The sequence below is a fragment of the Daucus carota genome, chromosome 2, assembly GCF_001625215.2.
Source record: "Daucus carota subsp. sativus chromosome 2, DH1 v3.0, whole genome shotgun sequence".
Lineage (NCBI taxonomy): Eukaryota > Viridiplantae > Streptophyta > Magnoliopsida > Apiales > Apiaceae > Daucus > Daucus carota.
The window spans coordinates 35974994-35992222 of NC_030382.2; the positions used below are offsets into that span (position 1 = coordinate 35974994).

At 33.5% G+C, this 17229-nt stretch overlaps 2 protein-coding genes across 2 annotated transcripts; one reads left to right on the forward strand and one right to left on the reverse strand.

Annotated features, from left to right (window-relative positions):
• The first annotated feature begins 9677 nt into the window (after positions 1-9677).
• On the forward strand, positions 9678-13983 carry LOC108209386 (tropinone reductase homolog At5g06060). Its single transcript, XM_017380257.2, has 5 exons — positions 9678-9934; positions 10035-10242; positions 12584-12800; positions 12900-13006; positions 13438-13983. The coding sequence occupies exons 1-5, from the start codon at positions 9714-9716 to the stop codon at positions 13624-13626; spliced, it is 942 nt and encodes a 313-aa protein (XP_017235746.1). The 5' UTR covers positions 9678-9713; the 3' UTR covers positions 13627-13983.
• A 113-nt stretch (positions 13984-14096) lies between these two features.
• On the reverse strand, positions 14097-16693 carry LOC108209387 (putative late blight resistance protein homolog R1C-3). Its single transcript, XM_017380258.2, has 2 exons — positions 14962-16693; positions 14097-14716 (listed from the first exon to the last, which is right to left on the reverse strand). Exons 1-2 carry the CDS (start codon positions 16691-16693, stop codon positions 14097-14099), a joined length of 2352 nt encoding a protein of 783 aa, XP_017235747.2.
• Positions 16694-17229: the final 536 nt, after the last annotated feature.

Sequence of the window (17229 nt, forward strand, 5' to 3'; positions counted from 1 at the left end):
TTTATGTACCTTTTATTTTATTCATGTAATGTACTCTCTTTTTTAATTTCAAAGAAATTTACTTTCCTATTATCCTAAGTTTTACTAAAACATTAATTTTATTAATTATTAATTAAATATTAATAATCACAAAATAATTTTAAGTCCGATAAACAAAATAACAAAATTATTATTTTATAATAAATCAGGTGATCCAAATTTGGATCAGTGAACAGTGGTGATCCAAATTTGGATCAGTCCTATTCACTGATCCAAATTTGGATCACTTTTTGGATCACTGTTGGAGGAGAATTTGAGATAATCTGCCCCAAATTTGGATCTTTGGATCCCTGCTGGGTTTGCCCTCAGTCACCGGTATTTGGAGTCACAATCACTGAAACTGATTATCAATCAATTAGTAGTAGTCATATTATTTAAGTTGACGGACCTACTCATTAGTTTTTTTTTTTATAAATATTACTCCTTCCGTCTCTTAATACTTTTCCTGTTTGTTTTTAGCACGTTTGTCAATGCACACTTTTGATTGTTAATATCTTTATTTTCGTATTAGTATTAAATATAAAAATTTCACCGTATTAAAGTACTTAGGAATACGAATCCAACAAGATCACTCATGATTATATTTGGTCTTATAGATTAAACGTAAATTAGTAATTCGTTTCATGTTATGAACAGTCCCGACATATGAAACGAGAAAAGAAATAAGAAACGGAGGGAGTATTACTACTCCCTCCGTCCCTAACTACTTTTCCTGTTTCTCCTTTTCACGTTTGCCAACACACACTTTTGATCATTAATATCTTTAATTTTATATTAGTATTAAATATAAAAATTTCACCGTATTAAAGTACTCGTAAATACGAAACCAACAAGATCACTCATGACTATATTTAGTCTTATAGATTAGACGTAAATTAGTCATTTGTCTCATGTTATGAACAGTCCCGACATATCAAACGAGAAAAGCTTTTTGGCACGGAGGGAGTATCATTTAGTCCTACAGCATTAATGTTTGTTTTCAATATACTCGTATATGAAGAGCCGTATTTTAGAAATTTGAAATCTGACAATTATTTGTACGTGAAACAACAAATGCATAGGGTACATGTCATGAAGTTTCCGCTGACATGTCTATATAAGATGTATTTTATAATAAGACATGCTCAAATGACATCATATTTATCGTTAAATATATAGAAAAAACTGTGGCATTATCATATCATTACTATTAAGTGCACTTACAAATATTGAGAATTTAACGGGCCTAGGAATTAGGCTTGAAGCTATAGTTCGTTATAACTTATAATTATGATGAAAATTATATAACTATTTTGGATCATATTTAAAAATCTAAATATTTATAAGATATAGTAATATTTATATAAAATTTATATTTATGATATAAATATAATATAAAAAATTAATAAAAAAACATGTCAAATAAATAAAAAGCATGTCTAAGCTAATGATGGTCATGACATGTTCCGTTTGACATGCCCATATGCTTGTCAGCTTGTGACATGAACCATAATCGAGACTACTGTTGGATCCGAATTTCAATTAGAATGCATTTCATCCGGACACATTACAATAAAACACTTTAATTCAATGAAAATATTTCGCTGACCTAATATTATGGGGCCGTTTGGGCAAGTTTAAAAGAAGTGACTTCTTGCTTAAACTAGAGAAGTGGAGCAGAAGTGAGAAGTAAATAAGTTAATAAAGTGTTTGGAAAAGAAGCAGAAGCTCTGAGATAAAAGTTAACATTCTCAGCTTCTTAGAAGTGCTTCTACTTCTTTACACAAACGGGTCAAGAGAAGCAGAAGCCAGAAGCAACTTCTGCTTCTCTTAAACAAACAGGGCCATAGTGTAACGAAATTTCGAAGGCCAAATTTTCCCGGTGCTTGTTCGTGGTAGTTTCTCAAGCTGCAGACTCTTGAGAACAGGTCTTGCAAGTATTTGATTATAATTAAATACTCCTAGTAGCCCTTGGAGTCTTGGAGATGGTCTAATGAACTATTCATTCTCGTTAGAACAATATAGTGGATCATTTTATTGGCTATAGGACCAACTTGTGGGAATTTAATACAATTATTATCTCATTATATAATATATTTATTATAATTTGAAATGATAATATTATATTTTCAAATTATTGACTATAGGGCCAACTTGTGTGAATTTCATACAATTATTATCTCATTATATAATATATTTATTATAATTGGAAATGATAATATTATATTTTTAAAATATAGTTGATCTCATCAGAAAGTAATATATTACATGTTTTTTTTTATAATTTAAACTTATATGCCTTACAAATGAGTGTATCAGAATACTTCTCAGGATGAGCCGGATTCAAACCTGGATATCCGGGGACAAACACTCCATTTGGAACATAATATAATACATGTTTAACAAATCAATATTTTGTATAATTTAGTCAATATTTTAGTCCGAACATAATGATTACGCTCTTATAATAAAACTAGTGAAAAAAGCCGCGCTTCGCGGCGACGTGATAAATTTTGATATAAATCAATATTATAATAGCATAAAAATTATTTTGAGTCATTTTCCCGTTAAACATATCACAAATAAAATATATTATAATTGGTATAAAAATTATACTAATAACAAAATATTATAATTTATATATTAGTTTGGGTCGCCTTACTGTCAAACACAATACTAATAAAAATTATTCTGATAAAATTAAAGATTATAATTAGATAAAAAGTATTTTGAACTGTGGTCCCGTTTTAACAAAAGAATATATTATAACATAGATAAAAAATTATTTTAGCCACTTTCCTGTCAAACATAATACTAATAAAAAATTTATTATTATTTAGATAAAAATTAGTTTGGGCCGCCTCCCGTGCCCGTCAAACACAATACTAATCAAGAATCATTTACATTATCATAAAATCAATATATGATTCCTATTTTATTTGTTAATTATTTGAATTTTATGATTCCTATTTATTAGTTAAAATTATTATTCTTTTATGATTCTAATTTGTTTGCCATTAGTTTATTTAATGAGTATTATCTTTACAATCTTTTATTTTCATTCAAAATTTAAGAAAATTTAAAGACCAAACCGAAAATAAAAATTGTACATATTACCTTACAAATCTTAAATATAAATCATATTTTATCTATGATTGTTAATTTAAATAAATATAATCTTATTATTTTTAGGATTTCTAAATAAGAAAATAATTGTATTACCTTTTGAATCCAAAAAGAAAAGAATTATATTAGCTTTTGGAATCCTGGAACTTGATTTTTTAAATTAAAATTATATTTTTTATCCGAAATTTAAGAAAATTATATGAAAGAATTTTATTATTTTTAGAATCCAATAAAAAAAGAATTGTATTATCTTTAAAATTCTTGAACTTGATTTTTTGAATTATAATTTTATTTTCTATTCGAAATTCAAGAAAATTATATTACTGAATCGAACGGATCGTTGTAAGTTCATGCATACTATTTGAACGAGGTTGCGAAGATCTCAATGTAATTTTATTTTCTATCCAAAATTTAAGTTAGTTTAAATAAATATAATCCTATTCATTTTAGGATTCCTCAATAAGAAAAGAACTGTATTACCTTTAGAATCCAAAAAGAAAAGAATTGTATTAACTTTTGGAATCCTTGACATTGATTTTTTAAATTAAAATTATATTTTCAATCCGAAATTTAAGAAAATTATATGAAAGAATTTTATCATTTTTAGAATCCAATAAAAAAAAGAATTGTATTATCTTTAAAATTCTTAAACTTGATTTTCTGAATTATAATTTTATTTTTTATTCGAAATTCAAGAAAATTATAAAACTGAATCGAACAGATTGTTGTAAGTTCATGCATACTATTTGAATGAGGTTGCGAAGATCTTAATGTAATTTTATTTTCTAATCAAAATTGAAGTAAATTATAAAACTGAATCGAACAATTTTAGAGACTTCACCGCCCTGCATCCTTGCATGTATCACCTCTATACCGATAATAATTATGGATTGTCAAAAATAATTAAAAATCAAAAAATAATAACAGCGTGTGATGTTCTTAAGTTCTTTGTATTAGTCTTGCACTGCATATATATTCTATAGGATCGCGCTCAAAAGAGAACCACTCCTTAAAATAGAACCATAGAACCACTAAGGTTCTGCTGCAGAACCATAAATTTTAAATAGATTTTTAGGATCTAAATCTAAATACATGTTTTTTTCATGTTTTTTCATCATTGTGTGTGTTCAAAAATAATTTTAAAATTAATACATAGATTTTGACATTTTTTTGCATGTGAAGTTCTGCTGCAGAACCCTTCATAATAAGGTAAGGGTTCTATGGTTCTCTGTCTAATGGTTCTCTCTGGAACATGACTCATATTCTATATTCAGATGGAAACCTACTTAGGCAAATTCTTCTGATTTCTTGCTCAGGCCAAACGGATCGTAACCATAAACTGCATTAAGTAAATCAGTAACCATGATCGTGTATGAAATTTAATGCAAATATCACTACCTTACGAATTTTAAATATAAATGATATTATATCTATGATCCTTAGATTGAATAAATATAATCTTATTTCTTTTAAGATTCCTAAATAAGAAAAGAATAGTATCATCTTTAGAATTCAATAAGAAAGGAGTTATATTACCTTTAGAATTCTTGAACCTGATTTTTTGAATATAATTATATTTTATATCCAAAATTCAAGAAAAATCATAAAGTCCTTCTAGGATTCCTAAATAAGAAAAGAATCGTATCATCTTTAGAATTCAATAAGAAAGGAGTTATATTACCTTTAGAATTCTTGAACCTGATTTTTTTTAATATAACTATATTTTATATCCGAAATTTAAGAAAAATCAGAAGGCTGAATCGAACAATTCTAGAGCCGCCCGCATCCTCCTTTATATATATATATTGATATTAGCATAGGTTTTCCGAAAACATTATTGCAGAATATGATTCACAATGTGACAATATTTTTGACACGATGCGATTATTATTAAACCTTGAATTAATCAAATAGAACCGTAATGTCTCCAAAGACACAGGGAAATAGTGATGATAAAATACTGTACATCTCTTCCAAATAATTAAAGTATCGGGGGGAGGGACCGAGGGGGTCCAATAAGAAACGCATACGTAGCGACCATGTAGGAGTAGACGTTGAGGACGCAGAACACAGTTTGGAAACAGTGGACGAAAAGGATCCACCATATCAAAATATCTTCGTATTAATATTTGGGTCAGTCAAGCTTGTTTGACACCTGTTGGCTGTTTGCTTCTCGATTCCTGGTGAGTTTCACGCCTACTTCCCCAGCCCCCACTTATTCTGTTGGACTGTTTTGACATGAGTAATTTTTTAAAAAATTTCAAAATTGGTACGAGTAACATTGTAATCTTTAGTTAGTTGGGCCTGATTATCTATGATCATCATCCAGGCTAGGCCTGTCAATGGAGCGAAAATCCGATCCGACCCGATCCGATCCGAGGTCATTTTAGCGGATATGGATTTAAGGAAAAAAAATCCGATCCGAAATTCGATCCGATTAAAAAAATCCGATAATAAATGGATTGGATATGGATTTAGTATGATCCGATCCGTTTATAACCCGATCCGGTTAATATATATATATATATATATATATATATATATATATATATATATATATATATATATATATAGTACTACTCCAATACAAACCCTCTTATTCTACAAACTAAAAACCCAGTTGCAATATCACTAAATTCTAAACACAATATCACTAAAGCTTTTAAGAACCCCACCTCCACCTCCATCTTCTCCGGCTAAGCCTTCACTTCCGGCAACACCATCTCCGCCGCTCCCACCACATTTGTCGCCCACTACCGCCCCGTTTACGTCCACCATCCCTCCATTCTTCCTCCACCGTCTGTACCACCAACGTCCACCCACCTCCACCTCTTCCGCCACCTTCATCTCGACCTTTGCCATCATCACCTCCACCTTGACACTTCCACCACCAACACCTTCACCTCTGCGCGCTATCTCAGGCCCTACCTCCGCCATAACTCTATCTCGACCTCCACCTCCACCATCTCAACCCTCATCCCCACATCCTCCATGCCCTCGCCCCCTCCATCTCCACCATCTTCTTCTCCACCACCGCCATCACCATTAGAATCAACAAACAAAAACAGATCTGGAGGTTTGCATCAAGTTCTGGAGATTTTTATGAATATCACTAATTTCTACAGCGGATATCACTAATTTGTAAAGCGAATATCACTAAAATGTATAGCTCATATCACTAAATGGTATATCAGAATATCATCAATTTTTGTAAACATATAAGGAGCATGTGGCGATGGCGGTGGTGGTGATGATGGTGAAATCGGAAACAATGACATGAGTGACAGTGTTGGTAGGAGCGTGTGGGCATAGATGTGGTAGTAGAGGTGGAAGGAGAAGAGGGAGATGAAGTGGGGTTGATGAAAGAGAGAAGGTGGAAGGAGGAGAAAGAATGGGGGCAGATCTAGGTGGGGGTTATTGCTGGGTTATAATTAAGTGTAAGGGGGTGCCTTTAGTAATTTAAGGAGTTTCAATAGTGGTTTTTAGTTTTTATTTTAAAATTGGTTTCTATTTGATCATTAGCCTATATATATATATATATATATATAAATAATATAAATATATATTACTCCCTCCTTCCCATTTTAATAGTCCACTTTGTTAAGAAAAAATTTCCCATATTATTTGTCCATCTTCTTTGTCCAATACAAATTTATACAACTTTCAATGTTAGCATTTGTTATCCCATACAATTTTCATGATTTACAATGTAAATTATGTTGACTTTCAACAATAATGAATGAAAACTTAGTACTATTTTTGTATAATCTATGCATGACAATGGTAACAACATATCACATTTAATATTTCTTAATATGTGTGATTTGAACAAAGTGGACAATTAAAATGGGAAGGAGGGAGTATATATTATGTAATAATATATTATATTCTTAATAAGTATTTACAACCTGAGACTAATATGTGTCAAGTTAATGTATTAGCTGAGTTTATGCTTCCCTCAAAAGTTCCCGTCAGTAGGAATTGTGTATGGTGTACATAGAAATGTGACAGTAGTTCAGTAACATTTATGCTTGGTGCCTGGTGGTCTAATATTCTGAGACAAAACTTGAACTCTTTCTATATGTTTATGTTTTTCACCTTAAACAATCAGTCTCACTATTATGATAAACGAGTTATCAGACTATCAGAGCTTTTAAATCTTAATCAAAAAAAAAATCATAAAAGTTAAATGGATCCGGATATCCGATCCGTGATCTGTGATCCTAACGGATCCGGATATGGATCGGCCTATAAAAAATCCGGTCCCGATCCGATCCGAATCCGGTAAAATAAATGGATATGGATATGGATATGGATTTAGGCTGATCCGATCCGAACCCGATCCATTGACAGGCCTAATCTGGGCTAGCGGCTAGCTACTTTGGAGTATAAATAAATACACTAAATCAAGTCAGTGGATGTTTGGCAATGCTTAAAATAAGCATTTTTGGACTTTTTTTAACACTTTAAGCTGCTTCTATTTTTTACGTAGTGTTTGGCAAAAGAAGCAGAAATGCTTCTTTTGAGTTTTTTTAACCGGAAGCGGGAAGTTAGAAATGCTAGCTTTTTTTGAGCATTTTTAGGTATTTGTATTTTATTTGAAGTTTTTAAAATTCCAATATGTAATTAACTTTATTTATTAATAAAGTCTCTTTTATTTTAATAATTTGAATTTTTTATGAATTTATAAATTTAAATTACCAAACCCTCAATTAACTTATAAATAAAAGTTATCCAAACACTTTTAATAACTTATAACTGAAGTTCACTTATCACCTTTTTTTTTTTTTTTTTTTTTACGCAAAGAACCAAATTCATTAAAACGAAGCATCAAACAAACAAGCCTCCACCAAGTGATCAGGGGGAGACGTAAAAACATTACAGCAGTTAATAACACAAGGCAATCTAGCTATTCCATGAGCTACCTTGTTAGCCTGCTTTCGAACATGTTTGACAGTAACTTCCGGTAAATCTAGGAGAATAATTTTGCAATGATCGATTACATGACCTACTTCCAACAAACATTCTCGGTGGCCATTTATCGCATCAGCTGTTAGTTTAGAGTCCGTCTCCACTATTACCTTCCTTTCACCTCGAGATGACACCCACGACAGAGCTTCTTTAACTCCTATACTCTCAGCTTCGAACACTGTACTTGTTTGAGGAAGGGTCATGTTTCTGCCTTCGATAAAATTTCCTTCATGGTCCCTAAGAACCATACCCACAGAACAAGTATCTGCCCCTTCAAACCATGAGGCATCAACATTAATTTTCAGCATCCCATGGTCCGGCGGGTTCCACTTTCTGGAATTACCATCTACTGCTAGTTGTGTTTGGCTCCTGTTATCCTTTACTTGGCTTCTGGCTTCTCTCCACTCATTAACCCACCTGAAGCAACTTTCCGTGACTATTGATCCTGGTGTTGTTTTGTTTTCCCATACTTTATTATTCCTTCCCAGCCAAATACCATACAGGACAGTGCACACCTTAAGCAGCTCATCCAACGGTGCCACCTCCAGTTTCTACAGAAGCCAGTCCGGAGCTGAAGAGACATCTCTCATATCAAACTCGACTCCCACATGTTGCCAGCAGCTTTGTGCGAATTGGCAATCAAAAATTATAATGCACTTCTTTGCTTTAAGTAATAAGTCATTTCTTTTAAGTTAAGTCAAATGGCCCCTTGAGTTTTTTCTAAAGAGATAGATTAGAATTTTTATAGATGCAAATTTAGCTGGATTGAGTACTGATTTCTTTGGAGTCAAGTTATGTATTTTGTCAAAGGTGATAAGTTGAATTCAAATCGAGTTGAGCTGATCACATACAATTCATAAACGCGTGAAACACAACCTCAGTTCACAAAGTACTAAAGATAAGTTGAATTCAACTCGAGTTGAGCTGATCACATACAATTCGTATTATTTTTGACTTTTACTCAGCCCAATCTTTATAATTTAACTCAACTGGCCGCTACATTACTTTTGTTTGTTTCTTTTTTTTTTTGGTAATAGCCGCTACATTACTTTTGTGAAAGCAAAGAATCATGTAAATGTGTGTTTCTAGGACGGGCAATATAGTCCTAGAAACACACATTTTAATGTGTGTTTCAGGACACGCGTTTTAGGACTCTAAAAAAGTATAGTTTCGTAATTTATTTTTGAATTTTTTTTTGTATATAAAATTTCAAACATCAAATTTTTATTTAAAAAAAATTAAAACATAAGTGATGGAATTATGTTTTCCAGGAGAATTAGTCCGAACGCTCTTCCCCGAGGTAAACTACCCAGAGGATAGCCAACAAAAAATCACTTATTATTTGGATATAGTTCAGTTTAAAACCTCATTTTTCATATTAAATATAGTTTTATGGATATGAATATATGTCCTCTACAATTCTGTAATATATTTTTAAAAAATAAAATATATGAAAAATATTAATTTTGGGTTGATCCTTATTAGAACCGACCGTAAAAGCCTAAAAGGTGAACCAAATCCAAAATTATATTCATAAAATATGAATCAAATATATTTTTAAAGAATTTTTGTGTCATTATTTTGCACTCTCATCGCTAATGGGTATCCCCTTGAGAGCACTTACTACTCTTCCTCTCACTCTCACTCTCAAGCCCCAACGCTCTTGCACCAACAATGCAAAGATTCATCATTTTCAACTCACCAAGACACCATTTGCTAATAAGAATGCACTTATAAGCTGCAAGCACAAAAATCAATCAAACAGATGGTCTCTTGATGGGATGACAGCTCTTGTCACTGGTGGCACCAGAGGAATTGGGTACACTCTTGCTTCAATTGTCTCTTTTTTGTTTTATGCACAGACACATTGTAAGATTGATGGTTTTTATTGAAATGTAGAATGTGGGTATTTTATTTAGGCATGCTATTGTTGAGGAATTAGCTGGTTTGGGGGCAAAAGTGTATACTTGTGCTAGAAATGAAGCTGAATTGAATAAATGTTTGGTGGGTTGGAAAGATGAGGGTTTTGCGGTCATGGGTTCGGTTTGTGATGTGTCGAATCGGGTTGATCGTGCTAAGCTAATTGGTAATGTATCAGATGCCTTTGATGGAAGTCTTAATATTCTTGTAAGTCTTGTTTTTGTTGATTTTTGCAATGCTTTTATTTATTGTTGTGATAAATTTGTGTAATCAATTTGGTGTTATTGTCATCAAAATTTGAGCCTGGTGTTGGTAATTGTTAGTTGAGATGATTTTTAGGGTGAGTATGGGAAGCTTTTCTGTTTTAAGGATTGGGGGTATGATATGTGTTTATGTTTAAGTGAATAAGAACCGGTGATTGTTGCTTCGTACGTTGGGGCGAAGCCTTATCTCTAATCCCCAATTTGGCAATTTAACTGATTTTGCGTTGATTGTTAAATAAAATCTTGAATTTCTAACAAAATTTTTCCTCTCACCAGTATGAGATGCACACATATAGTTAACGTTTGTAAGGTTAACTCGTATTTTATGTTGCAATGATGTTAATAATGTAGATCGTGGCGTGTGTTCTATGGTACTTGGAATCTTTTGTTTCGCCCACCATACCTACTGTACCAGTGTCATGCCTTTGGATTCTCGGACTCCACTCTTATTTCCTTCACTGAAATCTAGACACAAGTGTGATGAAATGAGGACCTAAAACGAGAAAAGTAGAAAATTTCAGAACTTTATAGATGTTAAGACATGTATTTGAAAATACAAATACTACTCCTGTTTCAAATTAGTAGTCCATTTGCACCATTTTTAGTCAAATTGACCAAAATTTGACTGAATTTACATGTGCTATATAATTGTAAATATTACCAAAATTATATCGATAAAAGTATTTTATGTAATCTTCTTTAAAATGTATTATTAATTTCTTTAAATTATAAAAGAGTAATTTGCGATTCTCAATTACAAAATCTGTCAATGTGACAACAAAAACTCAAAAGTGGACTACTAATTTGAAATGGAAGCATAATATTATAGGCTTAACAAACACTATGTTTTGTAATTTCAAAGTTTGTTACAAAATTATGTTAATTTGAGTATTTGTTTTCCGGTATAAGTAATTATCAAATTATGCTTAACTTAAAAGAAGTTAATTGTTGCTTGTAAGTAAGAAGTTACTTGTCGAAAAGTAAATTATGAATTATCAATTTGGATAAATTTAGTAATTACTATATATTAGGTATAAAAACTTGTACTAAGATTAAAATATTACAAATTATCTGTATATTCTTATGATGTCAATTTTCAAATATCAGAATAAGTCGATGAAAGAAGAAAAGATTTTTAACTTCTCCTGTTACAACTTATAAGTCAGAAGTTAAGTTATATTATAAGTTTATTACACATATGTCACAGCTACAGATAAGCTTATTCTGACTTATAAGTCGGAAGTTGGGCTAAAAAAGCACCAGCCAGTCACGCACTATGTCTAAAGTCTCGTATCACCAATTCTTAGAAATCCAGAGTTCGACACATGGATACTTGTTGTGTCCTCGACACCAGAGACCGGGCAATATAGCATGTATTAGGTGCAAACAATAGTTTAATTTCGAAAGTTTTGTGTCATATTATTAGATGACAATTGCAATGTAGATTTTATTTGCACCTCCATTTCTTAACGGGGCCGCCTTTGAGATCCAACTTCCTATTTTTTCCCTCCACCTGTAACAGAACAGAAGTGATACACAAGTAACACAACTTTAGGTGCTAGAGTCTAAATATTCATAGGATGAGATGTACTCGTGGGGGAGAAGGTGAAATTAAGAACATAATGTACTGGTCTCCCTCTTTGCCAAGAACAGATGTAAAAATTATAAAACTTGCTGCTTCTTTTTTATCAAATAAAACTTGCTTATTTATGCTCATCTACATCTTTATATAATTATTTCAATACAACACGGCTCCCTAAACGTATGCACCCTTTAAAGTATGTTGAAAGAGAATTTCCCAAGGGGAGCTATATAAAAAGTGAAGCAAGTACAGTGTGTTTACAAGTGTAGAGAACTGTTGTTGTTTTAGGTTCATTACATACATTTGCATATATGGATTTCATATTATATGAAATTTAATCACATCTGATTTTGTGCATATTGAAGACAGTAGTTTTTTCCCATATTTTGTTGACCACGCCTTTTTCTTCTTTTCTACCATAATCCTAAAATACTAACAGGCTATAAAGGCTACTGGAGGATCTTATTTCTGCCAAGTCTATAATTTGCCTTTGGTGTAAATAATATTTAAGATCTGGTATTCGATCTTTATATTAGTTAATATTATAGTTATTGTTAAATGTCTTATATTAGATTTCATCTTTTATTTCAGGATTATCAAAATATGTAGAAATTCCCTTTCCAGATATGAAAAGAGCAATTTTTTGGTTGATTTATATTTTCAAAACAGGTTTTAAGACGTGTGTATTGTTCTGAACCAGTAGGTAAATAATGTTGGAACAAACATTCGTAAACCTGTGGCAGAGATCACTTCTGAAGATTTTTCAACCCTGATGGCAACAAATTTTGAATCTGTTTTTCATGTGAGTCAACTTGCATATCCTCTTCTTAAGGCTTCGAAAGCAGGAAGTATTGTATTTACTTCCTCCGTCTCTGGTTTTGTCTCACTCAAGTCTATGTCTGTACAAGGAGCAACTAAAGGTAACTTGGCAATGTGATCCAAGTCTGGAGCATCCTCTTGCAATACTTAGGTCACTCATTTAATGAGATGTCTGCATTTACTTAATTTGTAAATATCAGGGGCAATCAATCAGCTCACAAAAAATTTGGCTTGTGAGTGGGCCAAGGACAATATCAGAAGTAATGCTGTTGCTCCTTGGTATATTAAAACATCTATGGTGGAGCAAGTAAGTTCCCTTTGTTTTTAGGTGATTGAATCAGAAAGTTGTCTCTTACTGCAGTTTCATTGCCATAATCATGGAACCAGAGTTTGTGTGCTGCAAATATTTATATAATTATTCTGGTAAAGATAATGAGTGACCTAGCCTCTCTCTCGAGTCCTCCACTGCTGCAATTGGCTTTTCAGCTTTTAGTTTGTTAGAATGTAATTTTACGAAAGTCTTTTCTGAAAGGACCCCAAAGTGCAAACTTGAGGCCAATCATGCTAATTTTAGACATTACTGAAATTTAGAAGATGCAGATATATCTGCATTTGTCAACCAAATCATTGCTTTACTGCAGTATACATACATCATATAGATAGGGAGAGAGCATATAATACTATCACATACTTTATATTTACTCATTCCTTATGTTCTTTCAATTTCGTGTCCCACAGGTTCTTGATAACAAGGAATATATGGAAGAAGTTCTTTCGTGTACTCCACTTGGGCGTTTGGGGGATCCAACAGAAGTCTCGTCGCTTGTGGCATTCCTTTGCTTACCTGCATCATCCTACATCACTGGCCAGATTATTTGTGTTGATGGTGGAATGACAATAAGTGGCTTCTATCCTAGAAATGACTAAGAAGATTGTTCCATCGGTTTTGAATGCAACTTCTCAATGTGGATATGTGATTGGATAAGATGACATGCAAATTTTTCTCCCATCTCCTATTAGTTGCTGTTCTGGGATGTTCAGAAATTGTGTTTGAAAATGGCTAATAAGCCAATTTACGCTAGAAAATGCAATTTCAGTGTAGGCTTATGCCAAAAAGGATGAAGGGTTGTCAGAATCAATTAATCAATCAAACGATGTAATCCATGAAACTTGATCAAGTTTGTAGGAAGTACGAACCAGAAAATTATTCATTGTCATGGTGTAAAATTGTTGATTGGGGATGATCATTCAATAACATGGGATAACTTTATTTGCTTTAGTAAATTTGGAAAATGAACACTACCAGGAGCATGACTTGAATATCGAAGTGTATATTGATATCTGAAGTCTAGGTTTACCTCAAATTGATGTAATCAAATCACTAGATGTTGCAGAGCTCATACCCTCGGGTTGAGAAGGATTTTAGGCCAATCGTTGCCAAAGCTCTCTTGCACTTCCCGGATATCCCTTGCAGAATTTGATGCAGCATCACTACATTCACTTAACTCAATCCACTCAAGTGTGCATATATTACCAAAGTCTTCTGGAATCTCCATCAGATATGGGCATCGGTACACCTGCAACCGCTGAAGCACCGGGAAATGATCATGAGAAGCCGTCCAAGTCTCAAGATCCAGTTCATGAAATCTCAGAAATTTGAGACAAGGGAATGCTTTTGGACTTGTCTCCCAGCCTTTACCAACAAATGCATGAAATTTCAACTTGAGAACTTCAAGGTTGGGTATCAGTTCGAACACCCAAGCTTCCTTCCAATGCAGATATAAATTTGACACAGTAAGTTTTCTGAGACTTCTAGGGAATAATATTGAACTGCTTAGTCTTCCAGCTTTGGACATGGGAATTGTATTAAACAGCTTCAATGTTTTGAGGTGTGCTAAAAAGTCTATATCAGGACACTTCAAATCCCCACTCCTTGTTGTCAATGCTCCACAAAGACCTAGTTTCCGCAAATTAGGAGTTGTTGACATGGCCGAGTAGGGCTTACGAGTGACATGGTCTGCAAGTTTTCCAATAAGATACTCTTGTCTTCAACATCTGAGAAGTTGACAAGATTCTCCCCTGACTTGATGCAAAGATGCCTCAAGTTTATCATCTTCCAAATATTTTCGGGAACAACCATATTCATCCTTGATGACATGACAAGTGTCTGGAGTTCTTTAAGGTGAGAGATAGATTCTGGAGGGTTACCGGACTTGAATCGAAGTTCTAAGTACCTCAAATGTACCAACTGCAATAACTCACTTGGAAATTCCAACAATTCTATGGATGATATATCCAAGGCCCTAATAGCTTTGGAAGTATTCCAGTTCATTGATATATCTTTGAAAAGAGAATAGTAGGTGCTAGAAGATGCGCAGAAACAAAGCGATGTGATATCAAGGACACTAGTGCTCAGGCTGACAGGAGATCTTGTTAAAGAAACGCCAGAAGCTGAGCAAAAAGCACACAGATAAGATGGTTTTATGTGCACATAAGTATTTGGTGAAAAATTGTCTTCCTTGGCTTTCCTTAAGCACAAATCATGCAAGAGATCATGTACACGACATGTTTTGATTGCACCATCCAATCCACTATTGCTTACAACAATCAGGCTTCTCCTGACAAGATCCATCAGGTAATCCTCTGCAACATCCTCCAAACTCTTTTCTGTGCTATCCTGATGTATGAATCCTTCTGCAATCCACAACATTGTCAACTTACGCGCTGGTATGTCATGATCTTCTGGGAATGCTCCAAAATAGAGGAGACAAGGTCTCAAGTGCTGAGGCAGGTGGTTATAACTCAACGCGAGTGTATCAATGTATTGATTTACATCAGTTACAATATATGAACTCACACTTTCCGCGACATGTGCCCACCAGTCTAGCTCATAATTATTCTTGAGTAGTCCTGCAATTACAACAATTGCGAGAGGCAAACCATGACATTTTCTTGTAATCATCTTTCCGATGAAACTGAATTCATCAAAAAACTTTCCAGCTATTAGAGTTTTCCTCCTGAACAAATCAAAACTTTCCACTTCTGTTAAGAAACGCAAACAAAGCGGATTCCCATCAGATTGTGCATGCAAAGCAACGTCTTTGAGCCGGGTGGTCAGCATGATCTTGCTCCCATTGTTGTCATCAGGAAAAGAGCTTTTAAAATCATCCCATGCCTTGCTACTCCATAGATCATCAATTACAATGAGGTACCTTCGACCCTTTAAAGCACGATACAAGACAAGGGCTAACATTTCATTATTCATTCTACAGACTTCATCATTAATCTCAACGACAGACCTTAAGATGCCAAGCAATAGATCGCGTTTTACATAAGCCTGAGAGCAAGTGACCCATGCTTGAACATAAAAGTACGACACTACATAAGGATCATTATAAAGCCTTCGAGCTAATGTAGTCTTACAAAGTCCGGCCATCCCTACAATAGAGATAACCTGAAGCTGCTTCTTTCTGATACATGCAAGTTGTTTGAGTAGATTCCTTGCCTCCTCATGAAATCCAACAAAAACTTCCTCCCCGCATTGTTCTTGAAAATTCTTTCTGTCAAAATAGAACTGGGAAGCGAAGTACTGGTGATCAAATTCCTCTGCCTTCCCCAAATCTTTCATGCAGGCTTTATAAATCAGAGCCACATCAGATGCTAGTTGATCCCCAACAAGGGTGAGATCCAAATGATAAACGCTTGACATCTCAGGCGAAATTAGATTATTAACCAGAAGACTTAGTGATACGTTGTCAAGTAACTGATAACGAAAATCCTCATCTGTGATTGTAAAACTGTGGAATGCTATAGACAGGGAGCTGAGCCTCTCAGAATAAAAAGAGATTTGACATGTTTCTATAGGAAGCCAGTTAGGATTCCGAAAGAGCCTATCTACCTGTAGCAACAAATGATCAAACAAAAAATCGATTTTTGATTGCCTAGAGGACATATAGCGACGAAGCAAACTTTTAGGATCATCAGCATTCCTCATCTTTGAATGTTGTATACTAATTGAAGCCAAGTGCTCTTCTAGCTGCAGAAGACTTTGGGTTTTTGTGGTTCAGTGTAATTGCTGGTTTGTGTGAACTAAACTTCTCATCTGTTTGACAAAAGAGCAGCAAGCCACCAAATTATTGACATTTTGTGTTGGCAGTTGCACTTTGGCCCTGGAAAACAGTTCCTCATTGATTGCTGAGTCCAGTAAATTTTTACTTCATGCAGAAGAGCAAATACAGTAATATCCTTTCTACATGTACTTGATAATTGTATTTACCCATCATGTGAATAATTCTCTAGCTGAATATAATTCTGCCCTTTTCATGCTAAGCTAAATATTACTTTTTGTGTGGTGAGAATAATACTGATGCTGAAATGATTAAAAAGACCTTTTCACCCCGTATAGAGTGCAGAATTTTCAGAAATATGGCGAGGTTTTTTGTGGCTGAAAAGCATCCTCTTCTCTTGCTGGTATTTTAAGCCTTTGTCTAATCATGAGTGTTATTGGAAAACAATATATGTCTCATTTTA

What these genes read in the sequence shown, in the direction of transcription:
- LOC108209386 (XM_017380257.2), top strand. Translation starts at nt 9,714, where the DNA reads ATGGGTATCCCCTTGAGAGCACTTACTACTCTTCCTCTCACTCTCACT. An exon ending in GGTGGCACCAGAGGAATTGG is followed by an intron (nt 9,935 to 10,034) that starts GTACACTCTTGC and finishes TATTTTATTTAG; the next exon opens with GCATGCTATTGTTGAGGAAT. An exon ending in TGTACAAGGAGCAACTAAAG is followed by an intron (nt 12,801 to 12,899) that starts GTAACTTGGCAA and finishes TGTAAATATCAG; the next exon opens with GGGCAATCAATCAGCTCACA.
- LOC108209387 (XM_017380258.2), bottom strand. Translation starts at nt 16,693, where the DNA reads ATGAGGAATGCTGATGATCCTAAAAGTTTGCTTCGTCGCTATATGTCC. An exon ending in AGAATTGTTGGAATTTCCAA is followed by an intron (nt 14,717 to 14,961) that starts GTGAGTTATTGC and finishes GAAAACTTGCAG; the next exon opens with ACCATGTCACTCGTAAGCCC.